This window comes from Apis dorsata, unplaced genomic scaffold, assembly GCF_000469605.1.
Source record: "Apis dorsata unplaced genomic scaffold, Apis dorsata 1.3 scaffold_376, whole genome shotgun sequence".
Taxonomy (NCBI): Eukaryota; Metazoa; Arthropoda; class Insecta; order Hymenoptera; family Apidae; genus Apis; species Apis dorsata.
Window position 1 is genome coordinate 803,031 of NW_006263639.1, and position 20,266 is coordinate 823,296.

Genomic DNA, 20,266 nt, shown 5'->3' on the forward strand with positions numbered 1-20,266 from the left:
ATTGGTTCTGTGATAAATTTATTAATAAATATTGGATACGGAAATTTCAATAGAATATTTTGAGAATATTAATGGGGTGAATGATAAAAAAAATATGCGAAATAGAAAAGTGTACATTCACCCTTCTCAGATGTATTTCATTATATTTGACTATAGGCATAATCTTGTCTGAATTTTTCTTTTATATATATTTTAAAATTTGAATATTATTAGAAAGTTTTTTATATATTACAAATATGATATTTGTTTTGCTTTTAAGATGATATAATTTATTATCAGATTATTAATCGTGATACATTTACTTCACGTTACGTTAATAAAACTATTTCCACGTTGCAATTATAGATGACAAAACACTGGATAAGTAAAAGAAATTCTGTTTATGCAATCAAGTACTCTTATAATTGACGTTTCAATAATCGATATTCCAATAATAATCGACATTCCATTGTATACACCAATCCTGTAAACTTCCACTTCAACTTCTTCGATCTCAAGAGAGCAAATACTTTAAAACGTAACTTTGCGATATCATTTTTTTTAACGGTGATCGAAAAGTTTTTTTTTTTTTTTTTAATTTTATTTGAACACTTACGAGGGCCAAGCCAACGATGACCAAAACTGGTATCATACCAACGACCCATCCGACAATATCCGCCCATTTTGGATAAACGTAGACACCGTATTTGAGAGGCTCGTATTCGACCCAGTTGAAAAAGAGGATGAAGAAAAGAGTGGCTGGTGTAATCACTTTCCACATCCAGGTCCAGAAAAATCTCCAGAGACGGCTACGAGGTCCGATCATTTGCTGTACATCGTCGAGAAATCGATCCGCGCCATAAATCCAGGCGACCAAGATGCACTCACCGATGGCTATTAATAAAACCGACCAATTCGCTGCGTATTTGTCCATCAATTGTAACCAATACATGCCAGCCTGAAAATATGAAAATATGACAATATTTATATGATATTTAATCACAATCATCTTTTAATTGATTATTATATTTTTATAATAGAAAAATATATATATATAATAATCAAGATATCCTTATTTTAATCCATAAATGCTTTTTTCTAACTGTTTATATTCAAAAAATGTGTCAGAAAGAATTTTGTTTTGAGAGGAAAAGGAATTTAATGTTACGTTTTTTAAATGGAATACGAAGGACACACGAAGTATTGATATTTTTTTATATGAAATCATATAATTTTTAATGCATCTCGATATTTTCTATAAAAAAAAAAAGCTATCTATTTATATTGAGAAAATTTATATCAAATCTTAATTGGCTTAGAAGATATTTTAACTTGAAATTCATAAAATTTATATATATATGAAAGAAAAACAAGAAAAATGTAACACGATACTCTATTATTTTTGCTCTTTTTATTTTAGAGAATATCGAGATCGATTAATGCATTAAAAAATATATATAATTCCATAAAAAAATTTTAATATCTTCATATGTTGTTCCATGCATTTACAAAAATCTAATTAATTTGACACATTTTTTGAATAACAAACAATTCGAGAAATATATGATAAAAGAAGAAGAGAATCTTTTTATAAAATCTTTTCTACGCTATTCTACAAAGAATTGTAAAAAACATATATAATAATACATTGTTCAAAAAAAGAATATAAAATACAATTTTTTTTGTAAACTTACATTAGTAGTAAAAATAATTCCACCAGCATAACCGAATACGGCTGCCGCCAAGACAACCCATAATTTGTAGTTTCTTAATGCTGGAAAGGCATCGAGAATTGCTGTGGTGACGGTTTCCATCAAAGCGAACTGAGAGTCAAGACCCAAGGTGAGGAGCATCACGAAAAAGAGCAGCGACCAAACTGGTGCGACTGGTAAACGTGCTACTACCTATTTTTATATTTATTTATTTTTTGTCATCATGCATACATCAATATATATTACGAAATATTAATAGATGCTAAATACAAAATGTATGTCACTTTTCCAAATTTTCACAAAATACAACAAATAAAAAGTTTCTTTAAAAACAGATCTATAAATATATTATCTATATTTATTATAAAAATAATAGAAAATCATTAAAGTTGATAAAATACGTGTATCATCCCCCTCATATCAGAAACAGAAATCATGGAAAGGAAATTTGAAAAATGAGGTACAATGAAAATAATTATTGATTAAGATTTATAAAATATTAATATTCATTACAAAAAATTATTATCCAAAAATAATTTTACGAAAATTTAAAGTGAAAGAAGATGTATCAAATTCACGTACCTCGGGATACACTATAAACGCTAATCCAGCACCCTGGTCGACCACAGACGCGACCGGAACCGCAAGCTCGTGAGCGAGGAAACCGATCACAGAGAAAATTACGAAGCCAGCGAAAAAGGACGTGCCGATGTTGCTGACGGCGACGATTAACGAATCCTTGTAGCAATTGTTGGTGAATTTGTTGTAGGAGCTGAGCGTTATCAGACCGCCCCAAGCAGGGCTCAAGGCGAAGAATATCTGCACAGCGGCATCGCCCCACACTTTCGCGGACATTAGCCTTTTCCAATCGGGTGTTAAGTAAAAGAGAATGCCCTCGTTGGCGCCAGGAAGCAAAATTCCACGAATGAAAAGAGCAATCTGCGAACAAAACGTCGAATCGAAACATTCCACCTATTTTAAAATCCTTTTCTTGCTATCCAATGCTTTTGGAATTGGAGGAAGAATCTGTATTGAGAGGTTGATTCGAAGGAGGGAAAGAAAAAGTAAGCGTTTCGATTTCTAATAGGATTCTAAAGAAGAAAGAATTTAGTTTTAAAAAATAATTTAACTGAAGAAAAGATTGATAGAAAAATTAAAAGGAAGTATTATGATTTTAATTAATAAGTGATGAAAAATCGTGCTCAGAAATTAAAGAAGATTTTTAGATTGAGAAAAGCGTTAATAAAAATTAAGAAAATTTGTTTAATCGATGTGATAAAGAGTAGAAGTGCAGTAAAAAGTTATATAGCAGGGACAAATACACATTTTCCCATGAGAAAATAAGGAAAAATATAGAATAGAATTTTTTCAAAGTTTACCAGAACAACGTATGGGAAGAGAGCAGTGAAATAGACAACCTTTCCCGAGCTTTGAACACCTTTGCTCAGGCAAAGGAAGACAATGATCCAAGCTAGTAAAAGATTCACCGCCATCGAGGGTCGAATGGCTCCTGTCTCCTCTATACCGCTACTCATCCCCAACACGTGATTGCTGCACAACACATTTCAATTGATATACCATCAAATTATTTAATTCGTAATTAATCGATCGAATTTTAAACTTTTATTGCTTATTAACATCGATCGACCGAAATAACACGAAACTGATGACATTTTTTTTTTTTTCGAAATCATAAGACATCGACAAAAGGTTGTTCATCTTTATTTTCCATTGAGGATGCAGATGTTTTAGATTATAAGAGATTATAATAAGAGAAATGTATAAGATAGTATTTATTATACGATTCTTACTTAAAATATTCCTCAGCCGGTGGTCTTCTAATGGCACTAGTGATATTTTCGAGAGTCAGGCCCATGGAGGCCATCTGGGTGGAATTTAAGCATTTCCCTTTGAAATAACTCATGTTTTGAGACGCGCACGCCTCGGCAGCTTCTGGCATGAAGCAGTCTTCGGTACTCCATGCTGGTTCGCACTTGCTCCATGGCAGTTTACCAGCTCCTATGCATATAATTTTATATTATAATATAAAATTTTATAACAAATGCACAAAAGAATACTTTAACATCTTTATCGATTCTGTTGAAAGAATATATCTAATACAATAAATGTACAAAAAGCATTATACTTTTCGTATAATTTTAATTTCTATTTAATTTGATACGTCTGATCCTGAATTCATAATACAAATGAAGAAAATTCTATGATTCGAAATAAAACGAAAATTAAGATATAGAAATAATTAGAAATTGCGTAGGAAGCTTTGTTTTATAAATTAAGTAAATAAAGTTTGAATATTTTCCAAATAATTAATTAATTAATTCTCTAATATATAATAATAATCTATTCATATCTAACTAAGAATTAACCACTTGTATTTAAAAAGTATTCAAACTTGATTTGACTCATGTGAAAAAATTTTATTCTATGTTTTCTTATATTTTTATTTCGAACCTGAATTTATTTTATACATACAGATATGTGAATTAAATAGAAATTAAAATTATATGAAAATTCGTATGTATAGAATACGAATTATAGATTATTCTGTATATATATAAATTCTTAATCTATTTTATTTTTCTGTGATCGCACATTTTCCAATAAAAAAAAAAAAAAAAAAAGGAACGAAATTCATAAGAAACCTAGATATTCGTCGACACATTCGAAACACTAGTAACATAGATTCAGTGAAATCAATAATTCACGCTTCACGTCTTCGCATTCACAAAACATTTCAAACAAAGAATCGTTTTCCTTTTCTAAAAAAAAAAAAGAAAAATATATCGAATAATATACAGGTGATATAAAATATTAATACATCTTTTCATCACTCTTATTATAAAAAACAATGTTTTACATGGAATGATTTCAGGAAGGACACATGATATTAGTTTTTTTTTCTTTTTTTTGTAGAAGACATGTGAAGATCATTAACTTTTTTTTATAATGGGATCATATATTTTATCCGTATAAAATATAAAGAACATGCAAAATGATCTATATATTATTCATGTTCCCCTTGTCTTTCATACTTGGTAAATTTTATAAATTTTATCCAACTCTATACGAAACAAACATTTTTAGTATCAACATATAAATATATAACAATAAACAAGCATCCTATGAGTTAAAGAGACACGTTTAAAAGAGAAAACTCACCGGCCACGGAGACGAATATGTAATAAAGAGTCCAGGCGATGATCAAGTTGTAATAGAGCATCACCACAGAACTGACCAACACCATTCCGTATCCCAAGCCGCGCAGGAGGGGGCAGAAGCGTTTGTAAGCTGCCACTGGGCCAAGGCTCGCGTACTGCCCTGGGAGAGAGAATATTGCAAAAGAGAAAGAAAAAAAAGAAAAAGGGAAGAGAATAGACGAAGAAACCGATCGATAAACCATCTGTGCCAGGCCGGTTACCCGGTGCACACCTGCAATTTACACGGAGTATCGAATCGCGAAAGAGAGAGAGAGAAAGAGAGAGAGAGGGAGGGAGGGAGGAAGAGAGAGAGGTCGATATCACAACGGTTCACCGGTTCGCCTAAAAATAACGTTACGTAAGCTCTGGTAACGAGGAACGATCGTTCATTGATCGTTCTATTTCGGTCGATAAACAAGCGTGGCTTGACCTTGGACAAGCATGACCATAAGAGTAAGGTTTGTATTCTTACGACATGTGTATCTTGGTGTCTATTTCCGTGTTATTTCAACCTATTCGCAACCAAGATATCTCGTGACGCAATTTCGTTCATGCGAATATCTGTTCAGAGTGTCCTAGTCTGTCACGAAATGGAATAGGACAGAAGGTAAAATTGTGTCGAAAGAAAGAGTAACATTGATTAATTAAATACAATGAAACTTTTGTGTTTGTCCGTTGCTTTGTTCGATAAATCTAAAATCTTTTTGACAAGAAAATGCTTCGTTATCCGTTCAAAAATTCAATATTCGTCGTCAAAAATTACTGCATATTCACTTTCTGTCATAATAGTTTTTCGATAAATTATTAAATATTAAATTTTTGATTGAAATTGTATTTATTTAAACTCTCGTTCGAAGTTGAAAACCAATTATTAATTTTTTCGTTTATTTTTTTGTTACTTTTTATTGAAAAGATTGATTTTATGTTCCTTTATTCTTAAAAAAACGGATTAATGATGAATATAGAATTCATTTTATATAATATATACATATATATAAAACTTTGATTAATTCTCGATTATTTATTCATTATTTTATTTATGAAAATATATATCATTTGATAAAAATATAATATAATATTTAAAAAAATAAAAACAAATTCTTCAAAAAATAAATTTTATGTTTTTATAGATAGAAATTAATTTAACTGATTAAAAATTTTGTTTCTTTTATAATTTTGTTAATAATCTTTAAAATTTAAGTATTCTATAAATTGTTATTTCATATATATTTTTCATTATATTATATATTTTTATAATATTCATATTATATTGAATTATTTTTTGTATTTCATTTTTATTAGATAAAATAAAATCTACTTCAAAAAATATAATATTTTTACTTATATATATATATAATATAATATATATAATTATATAATATTATATATTAATTATATAATAATTTTTACTTATAATATATATAATAATTTAGAAATAAACTTATAAACTATCTTATAAATACTATAAGATATATGTACTTTGGTAGATATATATTTATTATAGATCACAAAATTGATGATTTGTTAGATATATCAGTTCTTCAAAGTGATAATAAATGGATGAAGATGTCGCGCTTATTAATGGAAGACCACGCAAAGTATTTCTCCCCCATATATCAATCATATTTTATCGCGAAACATCTTGTTTATAATAAATGAAGAATTAAATAATTATATTTTTTCATCTTTCTTTTTTCTTTTTTCTTTTTCTTTATTCTTCCAACATAAGTTGAAAACAATTAATTTCTTGCAAAGTTTGATTATAAGTTCTATCAATTTAAAATTAATCAATTATTATTTTAAGAAATAAAATAAATTTTTTAAAAGACACAATTTATTTGCAAGAATCTCGAATAACTGAATTATACGATATAAATGATTTAAAATAGAACCACTTTGCAAGACCAAAATAACTTTATTCTTGTTCTGAGCACGAAGCATGGAAGATATTGCATGTTCTTGGAAATCGACATTTATTTGTTCTGATCAAATAGAAATAACATCACTTCCTCTCATTTCCCGTTTTGTCAAATTGTTATATTACTATATCATTTATTTGATTTGTTTCCGATCTGCTATTCTAATATTTATTCTTTATTCATTCATTCACGTGATGTGACGTGATAATACATTTACGAGTTTAATAATCTTTTGAATTATTTTGATGAATTATTATGATTAAACATGAACATTTTGTAAAATTTTTTTATATAAACATATTGCTTTTAAAATATACACAATATTTTATACACAATTGAAAATATGAGTTTGTTAATATAATAATATGATATTATGTGCAATAAAGATTATTATATTTCGTTATCAATCTTTATTACACCCATTTTCAATCATCAATATAGTAACGAGAAACAAGAAGAAGATTGATATAAAAACATTCATTTCGTTCTTTGTTTTTATTTTTCAATTATTTTTCGATGAAAATTTGAAATTTGTATTTATCAATTCTTACTCTTTGTTTTATATTAAATGTTTATTACTACTTTTAATAAAGCTGCTTATAACAGATGCTCTTTAGATTTCCATTAATAAGCCAAACGTGAAGTATAAATCGATAGGAAACATACGTACATATTAAATAATATCTAGTTGAATTCAAAAATATCTTAATAATAAAATAAAAAATTGTGATCTTGATAATAAATGAATACGTAACATATATAGATTTAACGTACAAGTTAAATAATTATTATAAAATAAAAATAATTAATCACATTTTATTTCTTTTTTATAACTTTAAATTCAAGCAAATTACTACAAAAATTATTTTAATGCTAATTTGTGTATCAATAAAATAGATTATATTTTTTACTCTAAAACATTATAAAAATAAAATAATTAACACTAGAACTACTAAACAAAAATAATAAATGATGATAAACTTTAGATTTTTTATTTTAAGAATACAAATATGTTTAGGAAAATTAATATTTCATTTCATTAAAATTGAAATATAATTACACAGAATATTATTATCAATAGTATTCGTAGAATACTTTTAAGAGTAAATTAACATAAAATTATAATTGATATAAAAAATGTCTGTTAAAGCTTATTTATTAAATTATAAATAATAGATGTTTGTGTTAAATAAAACGAAATAAATATACAAGGATTTATAGATAAAAATATAATAATAAAATAAATAAAATGCTTTTTTTTTGCAATCAAAAATATTGCAGTCTTTTTTTTTTTATTAAAAAGCCATACGTAATAATATTCTCTATTATCATATCAAATTTTATGATTTACAATTATGCAACAACAGTTTTAATAAGTAATATAATAATTGCTTATTTTTAGCTGGTATTATCAATGAAACAAAATGTTTCACAATTTTTTGAAAAAAAAATTAAATTAATATGAATTGAAATAAATAATTTGAAAATCATTGAAATGCAAAAATATTATCTCAATATTTTCCAGTTTTTTTTTAATTTGTTATTTTTTCAAAAAATTCTGAAACATTTTATAAATATTTGTTTGACTATAAACAAATATAAACAATTCATTGCAAATTATAAATCGTAAAATCTTCAAATTGAAACTGATGATAACTAATGATAGAGAACACTATTAGTAACAGAATCTAATAGAAAAAATAGCTGCAATATGAGAAAATGAAAAATATTCCATGAATTTTTTATTTATAGTATGCAGACTATCTATCTTCATCACACAGTTCTCCTTTTATTTTAATTAGCATTATTTTCACTTCATCTTTATTTTCGCTTCATTTAATACGAACTAAAATTACTTATAGCTTAATAAATTATAATTATTTAATATTATATTTAATATTTCCATTTTACATATTCATGTACAAAATATTCAAACACACAAAGTTATTAGACAGTTCTAATGTTATTCCTAATTTTTCCTTTTCTATATTAAGCAAATTATTATTAGCATTATTTTTCATACTTTTCGCATCGATGAAACAAATTATGTACTTTGCTTACCTAAGGAAAGCTCCATGAACATTAGAGGCAATCCCGCGATAATGAGCATCACTGTGAACGGTATTAGAAAAGCGCCCCCTCCATTTGAGTAGCAGAGATACGGGAACCGCCACACATTGCCAAGGCCGACGCTGTATCCCAAAAGAGACAACAGGAAGTCGAATTTCCCCGTCCATGTACCACGTTCCGGATGTTCGTCCTCGCCGGCCTGCAACGGCGCTTGGCTATTCGCCACCGAGTACTTGTCTTCGTTCTGCTACAAACGGTACATGCTTTTATTTCACTCTGACTCGTTTATTGTTATATAAATCATCGTTACTTTTTTTTAGTAAGTTCGATCGTTTGAAAAAGGATTAAATAGAATTTACACATTTTTGGATATTTGTGAAGATTCATATCAGTGGTTCTCAACTTTCGAAACTTTTTAAAATTACAATCTTATATTTTTTATTCAATATTTAGATATTTAGATATGCAATTATTATATTTGAATATTGGAAAATAGTTTGTTTTTAAATATTAGAAAAAATGTCTCTATAAATTTTGAATTTATAAAGCAAATAATATAAAAATCTTTGTACAATGTATGAAATAATAAAGTTTAAAAAATTGAGTATTAAATTACAGATACTTATTCTCTAGCTGATATTATTCTTTAAATGATTAAATTTTAATATTTTATGTTACATCAAACCAATTACATTCCATCACAAATTTTAATAATAAACCTTACATGCATATTCAATCGAAATTATACCTTCGAAATCATAAATAATTAGGGAAAATTAGACGTGACAGGATAAACTTACCTTCGTTCATGGCGGATGAGAAATTGTAACATCGTTAAGCATCGAATTAGGTCAGATCGTGAAACGTTCTATATATTTTTCCTTAACTCTCGTATTAACTTTGAAAATCCTCTGTACGAAGCATTCCCATCTCTCTTTCCCAGTTATCTTAATTATATATTCTTGGTTTGACTTTGCTCTTCGCATTATCGATCACTGAATTATTACCCTCGAGATTTAGAATCGAGATAACAAGTTAAGGTCAAAAATGATTGAGAACCACTGTGCATTACGTGTTAAAACGAAAAATTACAAATTTTCGCTATTTTATTTTTTTTTTTCTTTTTTTCCTTGTGGAATTGATAATTCCCCAATGATCTATGACTCGCCGTTGTGCAACTATGTCACGTAAATGAAGTTGGAAAAACTAAAATTATAGTTTACGAGAGAATCTCAAAAATGGCGAGAATAGTAATAACTATTGGAAAATCACTAACAAATTCCCTCGACGTCTCGATCCTTTGTGCATCGTCTTAATTTTTTCTCATTGTACATCCGATACATTCAGCAACTTAATTTAGTTAACATTGTTTTGGGACACGCGTGTCAAGTGCAATGTGGGCTTGATTTACGTACATACATTCTGTATGCGTGTAATGCGTGAAAGCATGAACGGTGATGTGACATTAATAATATTTTTTACGAAAACAAAATGTGATTAGCTATTGGCATTTTAATTTATTTTTGTACACTAAATTTTATGCACAGAAAAATATTTCTTATTCGTGAAATATGTCAATAATATGACAATATAATATTTCTTTTTTAAAATTATACTTTTTATATCTTCATTTAATAATAATAATATAATATAATAACAACAACATAAACATACACGATATTCAAATATTTAAATAAATAATATCTTCTTGCATAAATTTCAAAAAGCAAATTTCAAAATAAAATAACAAATATCTTAACAGATGATACAAAAACTTACCTCGAAATTTTTCATATCATTAGTTTTGATAGAGATTTTGATCAGTTTACTTTTTATTTGAAGTGAAATTTTAAAATAATTAAGAGTAATAATTATAAAAATGTTTTTATATTGATATTGTAAATTAATATTTCATAATGTCATTAATGATTTATATAATTTTAAAATAATTATAAAATACCAATCGTATCGTTCGAAAATTATTATTATGAGGAAATTTGTTAATATTACAATTTGTTGATATGATGTACAAATAATAATTTCTTTTTTATTTAATCACATAAATACCTTTGAAAATCGATATAATGAGCCTATTCGAAATTGATTTTCTAGAAAAATGACGCGTATTTCTAATCGAGATGATCCGCGTTCCGGAAAAATTACATTAAAAGTTCGATGAGATATTTTAAAATTGTTAGGTTAGGTTGTACTAGCTCAAAAATTTGTGACGTTTATATTAAATTTTATACGATATTAAAAACGATTGGATATTTATATTGAAAATACTTAGATATTTTATATAATTTTTTTAATATATCAATATATATCGAAAGAAAAATAACATCATTGAATAAATATTTTCTTTTTTTCCTTTGTATTATTCGACAGTCGTAAAAGAATCGAATTTATTAAATCGAAAAAGACATTGAAAGCGATCGAAAGCAAATGCTTCTACGCATTACTAATACATCAACTAGCAGTGTGTATGCATTTTAATTATTTTCTATCGCATACCTTGCTTTTAAATTCCATTTAACAGGATCTCTTGGACATTCTCTCTTTCCTACGTCTCTGTGTAATTCATTTAATGAATTAGTAATATACTTCTTACAACTCGCGTTTCTTTAGAAATTATCTTTACATCTATTCTTTTAAAAATATGGAATTTTTTCCTTGATATAAAAAAATTAATAGAAGATCATGAATATTTTTTTTTTCAACAATTCATTTTGGTTATAGAAATAAAGAATTTATCTTATGAAACTTTATTTTTTAAATTTTATTCTATTTATTCGTTATTTTATAAATATATGTGTTAATATAATATGTGTTAACATTAAACAATCTAGATATATTAATTATAAAAAATTAACAAAAAAAATAAAAAATGATACGTAATATGCATTTATCAAGAAGAAAACTGATTCGGTATTTTATTATTTGAGAAAACATATAAATTCTCTTTATCAGAGGGTAACTTTATCCATAATTTCTTCCAATTAAAAATTTTATCACTTGTAGCACTTTGCTTCTAAATTTTTAAGAATTATATTCCTCACTTTAGATTAAAATGAAAAATTGTATTCGATTAATTTTCTTTTACACAAGCAAATGAGATTCGGTTTATGGTTATAGTTACGAAGTAATAAATAATCTAACCTCAAAACTTTTATACGTTTTATATTTTTATCGAGGCAAATTAATTATTAGATTACTATGCTGGTTTAATCTCTAATTAACGATTAAATATCAAGAATTTCATAACATAACAATTTTAATTAATTTCTATTAATTAAGCTAATTAGTTAGCTTTTATTTTATTTTATTTATATTAAAGCAAAGAGATAAATAATTGTGTTATTAAAATTTTCTTTTTTCTTCAAATAATTTTTTTAAGCATTTATGTTTGCTTGTTTTTTGATTCCAATTTTTATTACCATTATTCATGAATAATTGATCCATTATTCATGATTAATTTACTCTACTCCAATATCCTTGCATCGTCACATTAATAACGTGACCACTATCTTGTTTTTCAAACATAAACCGATTTACTTTCAACATTACTCTTATTACATCACATCCAATTTTCCACGAAAAAGAAGCTATTCCATTAAACTTTGCTTTAATGATTACCTATTTAACGAAAAAATAAAAAAAAAAAAGAAAAAAAAAAGAAGAAAAAAGAAAAGAACAATAATAATAAATCGCCACTCCAATTTAAACAGATTTTAATCAATTCAAGCGCAAAAAGAAATTCTCTACGTTAAGGGACTCTTGCAAAATCTTCTCGTTAATCTTCCTTTTACTTAAACCCGTTACGAGGAGTTAACAATTTGCGGGGAGGACTATTTTCGAAGAAAGATTTTCATTCAACGACTATTTTCGTTTATCCGTAATTGACGTTCGCATTAAGACCATCTGTATTCCACGTGACATGAAAATGGTGGTGGAGAACATTTTTACCTCGGTGCTCAAGAACATTTGGTTTTCGCGAATCGATTAAAAGCCGAGAAGTCCATTCAAGGAAATTTCATTTTCGAGATGGATTCCAGGCTTCCCTGCCCGACTCTGGCCTATCGATTTATCCTCGAGCACAGTTCCCTCTCGAGAACATCAAACTCGATATTCCACACGGATTCGAATGAAAATCCTAAATCTGAGGCCTCGACGAAATGTCAAGTATCGGGGATTGGACGTCGCGACCGAATTCCTCGAGTTTCGCGCTTCGATGGTTCAAATCGAATGACTTTCCTTGCAATTTTTCAGAATATTTCTTTTTTATCTTTGGAATACCATTTCGATGAAAACTAGTTCTACGAGTATTTATACGTAAGCCTTTATCATGGAATGCGTTACGGTGGAATTAGTTTTGTGAATAGTTTTGCATAATTTTATTGGGGAATTTGTTACGAATTATTTACGAGGAATTTATTTGGAAATAGTTTCATGAACTATTCCGTGGGCTTTTACTATCGAATGTATTACGGTGGAATTGGGTTTGCATATATTACGTGGATATTGAGTAAGAAGTTTCAGTTTCTTTCTGGTGATAAAATATTTTTTTTTCTCCATATCTTTCTGGTGATAAAATAATGATAAAATATTCTAACAGTCAATATGGAAAAAGGTAATGGTTGTAAACAGGAACATATGAATATTATAATGAAAAATTATAATAAAACTTGTTTGAAATATAAACAAGGAAATATTTTTAATTCAGATCGTTATTGTTAGTTTTATTTTGAAAGGAAACTACTAATTTTTGTACATAGTACATAAGCTGAAATAATCTAGAATTTAAAATTTATTACACTATGAATTTTTTATTAATGTTTTTCTAATTCAGTGCAAGTTGTTTATATTAATCTCCAATTTGTATTATTATTAAATCGATCTTTAAATAAAATACAATTCTCAAAAATAACAATTATTTTCGTTTGTAAAACGAATTTCATCACGTGATGCACTTAATTGCTTCTGATGTATTAGAATAATTTTCAAATTAGGAAAACTGTAAAATTTTGCTTTTTTAATTAGAAATCCTATTCGAGAAAATTAACACCTAATAGTTAATGACTCTTGCAATTAGTAAGATATCTAGTAACAAATTGCCAATTTAATTACAAGCAGTTAATAACAATGCAATAACGAATGCTAAAAGAAACATATATATCGATTCAATATTAATGCGAGATTGCTGAAAATTTTCCTCTTATATTTTTAATGCAAAAAACAAAATGCAATTGAAGAAAGAATAGGAAATGTTATTACTTAAAAAAATTAAAAAATGATAAAAAATAGAAAACTTTTAAAAATGTCAAATTTAATATAAATAAATCCAAAATCGATAGTTTGTTTCATTATAGAAAAAAATATATAATCAAAAATAACTAATTCATTTTATTATTTAAAATATCTCTCGTTTTTGATTAAAAAATATTTCAAATAAAAAATGAATATTTTCAAGACATTTATATTCCATATTTAATTAATTTTTTTTTACATATCAATGCATATCAGAGATCATATGAAAGTGACTTTTGATTTTTAAATAGAATTTAAATAGATTTAATGCACTATTCAATGCATTTCTATTCGATACAACAATTTATTTTTTATTATATCGAATAATATTTTAATTTGAATTTCGTAAAAAAAATTGATGTTAATTAAAAAATTAGGAAAACATGAATGAATATGTCTTTTATATACTATACAATATAATTCAAGTTAAAACATTTTCTCCACTAATGATTTATTTTTTACGTTTTAATATAAATTATTTAACTTTTTTATACAAACACTACTACAAAACAAAACTATCGTTCCATCAGTGTTTTCAAAAATACACAAAATATCAAAAAAATTAATAATATCAAAATATATCCTTCTCGAAACCACTCAATTTTTATTTGAAACATTTTTTGATATTAAATTTTTTTAATTAAAAATAGATAAAAATACTATATAATTGTATAATTTTTTTAATAAAACAACATTCTAATACATTCTCTACCCACTATACTCTTCCATGTTATATCCTTCATGTTGATAAATCGCGTACGAAACAAATAATTAAAAATTATCCTTTTCTCTCCTCGAAAAACTATGCATACTTGACGCGTTTTGAACGAAGACGCTCACAGATTCACGAGAGGACAAATAGAAGAGCAATCCAACGGTAAACTTTCAGGTGTCTGCAAAACGATGCAAATTCAAAGCGACGAACCGAGAGAACAATGGTTTTTTGCGAGATTGTGTAAGTGTCATGTAGAAGAAGGGTTTAGCCCAAAGCATCCTGAACGATTCGTAGAAAGCTTCGTAGTTTCTCAGTGTGCGAGCGCAATTTCCATAATTCGAGTTTAAATCGGGAAAAAAAGTCTCTACAACTGCATTCCTCGCCGAATATTTGGGTCCGTCGCTTTTTTTCTCTTTTATTTCTTGATCGTCATTTAACCTTCACTTTTCCTACCTATTTGTCCAAATATGTATTTCGGTTATTTCTATGTAGGACAGTGATTCTCAACCTGTAGGTCAGAGATTATGAAGGAAATTAAAAAATATTTTCCGAGTAAAAGTAGTGATTGATTATTTTTTGTAAAATCTTTTATTGTTTATTTATTCTAATTTAATTACTATATTCTATATCAGAATGATATTCTTGATTTTTTTCATTTTAAGTAGGAGATAGAACAAATTATTGCAAATTGTTTGAATATTAGAAAGAATAAAAGAAAAATCGCATTTTTTCCATAGACTAGCTATTATTTTTATAACCTTTTTTAAACGATTTTTAATATTTATTTATTTTAATATAATATACATTATTATACTCTATAAAAATATTAAAGTGATATTTTTGATTTTCTTTACTTTAAAGAGAGAGAATTGTAAATTATTTGAAAAACGAAGAATTTTATAAAAATTTAATTTATTTTAATATAACTAAATCATGTTTTTAATCATGATCATGTTTTTAAAGAAGAATATAAGAATCTTCGATTTTTTTTTTATTTTATGACAAGCAAAGTCATAAGTTATTTAAATATTATACAAAAAAAAAATTAAAAGAACCTGAGAGTGAAAATTGAACAATGCGAATTGAATTGGTGATACAAGTGCATAAAGATCTTATCTGACAATGAGAATCATCGTGTTTCTGCGTGGAATAATTTTAATAATTAACAATAATGCAAAAAATTTATAAATATTGATTTATCCGAAAATAAAGCATGAATATCATATTTCAAATTTATTTTCTGAATGAATTTTTAATGCAGAAAAAAAGAAGAAAAAAAATGATGCGAATGAAGGAAAATAAAAAAAAATTCAAATAATCTTTTTAATCATTCCATTTAATCGCATGTGATTGTATTAGTTTCTTGAATAAAAAACAACAATTAAAATAACAATTTAAATAAATTTACTTACGTCCCAGCAATCCAGATAGGGACGAATCCTTGGTGAGGACTCCTCCATTCTCCAAACTGGCACCGAACGTATCTAAGAAGTCAGACGAATCTTCTCCTCTTCATGCTCTGAGAATGTCTGACAATTCGTGTTGGCGCATCTGTTCTCGATATATCGATGTCCATTGTTAATATATGACTTCGTTCGATCGGCAAGCCTTTGTGGCTCCCGTTTCTACCAATTTTCTGCTCGAATTTTTCTCCTCGATGCTCATTCTCCGTATCTTCGTCCCTTTGTCTCTCTTCTAAAACAATAGACAAAGAGACTCGATCAAAATTCGATTTCGATTTAATCGTTCGATCACAGATCACGTGATCGAAACGATTAAAGGAGTGAAAGTGACATACTCAAGTGACAAAATCAATCATCTAAGAAACTAACGTTACATAATTGATAAATATTAACATAAATCCTGAATTAACAATATTCTGAAAAGAAATTAATAGAAGTTTATAATAAAATTCTTTGCTTTTTTCTCATCTCAGTGGCGATCTCTCTCTAATCGTGAGTTTATTCTCTATTTAAAATAATTTATTAATATTTTTATTTTTTATTACTTTTTATTTTAATTTGTCGCGTTTCTTCGAATGGATTCATCTCCAAAAAATCAATGAAATCGGAGAGATCGGAGAGATAGAAAAGTGAACTGAAACTCCTTACGAGGAACGGCCAGGCCGCTAAACAACAACTATTAACGTTCTAATTGCTGTTATCGAGCACACAGATACATTGTCGTGCAATAACGTAGTTACTCCTTCCAACTGGTTCGCCGCTTTGTAGCTGACAGTTCGGGTCACGCCGTATTTCTACACCGCCCACTATTTCCATCATTCCCTTTTCTCCCCGTTAATTGCGGAATTCCGACCAACGATAACTTCAATCTCTCGTGGAAATATCCTTTATATACACATCGATAAATAGCACCTGAATTAACGTCCTTTCCGAACCATTTGCAATTTTCGGAAAAGTGTAGCTAGTTTTCGAGGATGAATTATAGTCGCGAAAATATTTCACTATCCCTCTCCAACTCGATTAGAATATTTTGTTAAAATTAATGCGCATTCTATGATAAATCTTCGTTTCGTTAATCGATATTTATGAAAATATGAATTATATAATTTATGTTAAATATATATAAAATCATCGTCATTGATCATTTGTGTCATTGATACATTGAAATAAATTTAATGTCGGATATTGTAATCGATTAGCTAATAAGAGAAGCGTGTATTATGTAAGGATGAAATTTTCGTTGGAAATTTTATATCGCGATTAAATTAAATTAATATTGCGAAATATTAATATCGTCTGAATATAAGATGATATAATAATTTCACAGGATGTATAAATTGCAGGAAGTTGATTGAAACAATCGGATATTCGAATTACTTGATTGATAGAAAATATTCAATCTCTCTTCAATTACCTAAATCTATTAATTATTTCGTAACATTAATTGCTCTATTAATTTGTGTTTACGACTATTATTCTCACTACAGAAGCACCAGTTCGAATCCTCGAGTTACCACCATTAGCATTTTAAATCTAAACAACGACGTTCTCCATCAGTCTTTAGAAAAAAAAAAAAATAATCCATCCCACGGATCGATTACCTTAACCAACCTTCATTTCCGTAATCTATTTTATAGTAATATCGTCCTGAATGATCGTCACATTTTCAACAAGATGCACAATTTCCGCTGGAAAACAACGGATCCCTCAAAGCAACTTGGAACATTCCACTGGGGTGGTTTCCATCGAAAAACTTGTTCGCGGCGCAGAACAACCCGGAGGGGGGATGAAAACGTGGCGTGAATCACTTATACCGGATGACAACGCAATTAGAATTAACCGAAGGTCCGAGCGAAGGCCTCGATTGGTCGGTTTCGATCTCTCGAAAGGATTATTCGAGAGGAGATTATTCGATAAATCGAATAATGAAAAACGCGGAATAGAAGATCGCGGTTATGGTATTATACGATTCGAGGAAATCTTTTAACGTCTGCTGTTGACCTTGTCCGTGGCAGACTTTCGTCTTTAACCTCTTCATCGATGGAGAGGTGCGACTCGAGTGCACTCTTGCTGCGCGAAATTTCGTTTCTTCATCGGCATGCCGTGAGACGATCTTCGTAATCGATACACGAATCATTTTTAATTTTGCGAATTCGAGGAAAATTTTCTAATAATTTTGGAAATGCATATAATTCATTTAATTCGAAGATAGAAAATAATTCGTAAGTAAAATAGACTCAATGATTCAGTTTGAAAGAATTAACGTCCATTTGATAATATTTATTATAATATTTATGATAATATTAGGGGGAAGGGATTATTTTCGAATAATCTCAATAAAATCTAATAATGAAGGGAATGGAAAAGCGGCGTGATAATTTTCGAAGTATTTTCTATTTCAAAAGGGACGAAAATAAAATAAAATAAAAAAAAAGAGGAAGACTTAATGAAAAATTCTTGCACCCCAAGCGATGGTAACTCGAGCGCGTTTAATGCACGACGTCACCAAAGCCACGCTTAAATGTCACTCGGCTGGTGGCCATGGTGGCAGTTCAGTACGCTACACACGTACCTTGCCTCACGGTCTTACGTAAACTCGACAGTGCATTCTGCCTTCACGAAATCTGTGTCAGTGGAACTTATTCCAAACTTGCACGCGAAACTTCACGTAATCGCACATCATCGCGATCGAACTACTCGATATATCTAACTCGAGATCGAATTTACACGATAAACACACATACAATATATCATTCCTGTTACAAATAACGAAGGAAGGAAAGGAACTCGTCGAAAGAAATATCCGCACAAATTCATCGCGTGAACAATTTTTAATAAACCGTAAAATCGGTTTCTTTATTCCAATCTTGGATCGAAACAAACACAAACGAGATAGATACCCTACCCCTATATAATTATCTTATCGAATGCAACTCGTCTGAAATCACGGAACTCTCCCCAATTCTAACCCCGCGATCCGAGGTTACGTAACCGAATGGCGTTCACGTTCACGAGTGTGTCATGAACGGGTTCGTTTCGATCCCGGACAAGAATCAACCCTCCCCTCCCTCCCCTTCGAATAGGGACGCAGGTCGCACGCACCTGATTATGCACGGTGACGCAACCCGATTCGTGGACATCTTCCACTGGGGATCCACTTGGCCGGTGGTCGATCAGCTGTCGTCGCGTCTGGCAGCTGTGCTCGCGCTGCCATCGGAGAACTTGGCGGAGCCAAGGTCAGAGACACGCACTGTCACTGGTTCTCAAGGTCACAGCTACGAAGCGTACCAGGCGTACGTCCACGGCACACGAGACAACACACTCGGATCGGTGGATGGATTACCGTTGAGCCGTTTCTTATCCCTTCTTTATCCCTTGTCGCACCAATTATTATTCATCATTTTGCTACATCGTATTGCGCCGGAACCGGAGACACCGAGACGAGCGGAAAAACCACGGGAAGACGCGAGATACACGAGGAATCATGCGGTGCACGGAGAGTGGAAAAGAAAAGGGAGAGGGGAGGGAGAGGGAGGAGGAGGAGGAGGAGGAGGAAAGAAAAGAAAAAGAAAAAGAAACGAGAGAAGATGTGAAGAGGAAAAGGAATGTATAACGCGAAGAGAGGCGAAAGGTGGATAAGAGACTAGACTAGAGACGCGGCGAGACGTGACGAGGCGAGGCGAAATGAGACGAGACAAGACGGACGGACAGACAGACAGACAGACAGACAGACAGTGGAAACGGTCCGTGCCCGGGCAGCCAGCCAGCCAGCCAGCCTGCCTGCTTATGGGAGAGCTTTTCTACTTGCAGCACCCCCAGTCGACCCTGTCGAGCCACGAACTCGACATCGATCGATATTACTGCTCCTGCGAGCTGCGTCCTA

At 29.2% G+C, this 20,266-nt stretch overlaps 1 protein-coding gene across 2 annotated transcripts in view; it reads right to left on the bottom strand.

The window, feature by feature from the left end:
- LOC102671718 (sodium- and chloride-dependent glycine transporter 1-like) overlaps nucleotides 1–19,885 on the bottom strand; it is a 22,623-nt gene extending 2,738 nt beyond the window's left edge. Inside the window, exons 1-10 of one of the 2 annotated variants that reach the window (XM_031511976.1) lie at nucleotides 19,486–19,885; nucleotides 16,333–16,615; nucleotides 8,890–9,145; nucleotides 4,872–5,030; nucleotides 3,503–3,710; nucleotides 3,071–3,242; nucleotides 2,274–2,630; nucleotides 1,674–1,883; nucleotides 596–937; nucleotides 1–7 (exon numbers count right to left, since the gene is read on the bottom strand). In XM_031511976.1, coding sequence (XP_031367836.1) covers nucleotides 1–7; nucleotides 596–937; nucleotides 1,674–1,883; nucleotides 2,274–2,630; nucleotides 3,071–3,242; nucleotides 3,503–3,710; nucleotides 4,872–5,030; nucleotides 8,890–9,145; nucleotides 16,333–16,380 — 1,759 coding nt within the window. In that variant the 5' untranslated portion in view covers nucleotides 16,381–16,615; nucleotides 19,486–19,885. Of the gene's footprint in view, nucleotides 8–574; nucleotides 938–1,673; nucleotides 1,884–2,273; nucleotides 2,631–3,070; nucleotides 3,243–3,502; nucleotides 3,711–4,871; nucleotides 5,031–8,889; nucleotides 9,146–16,332; nucleotides 16,616–18,955; nucleotides 19,120–19,485 lie in introns of those variants that run through there. The other variant, XM_031511977.1, reaches the window with a different exon arrangement.
- Nucleotides 19,886–20,266: the final 381 nt, after the last annotated feature.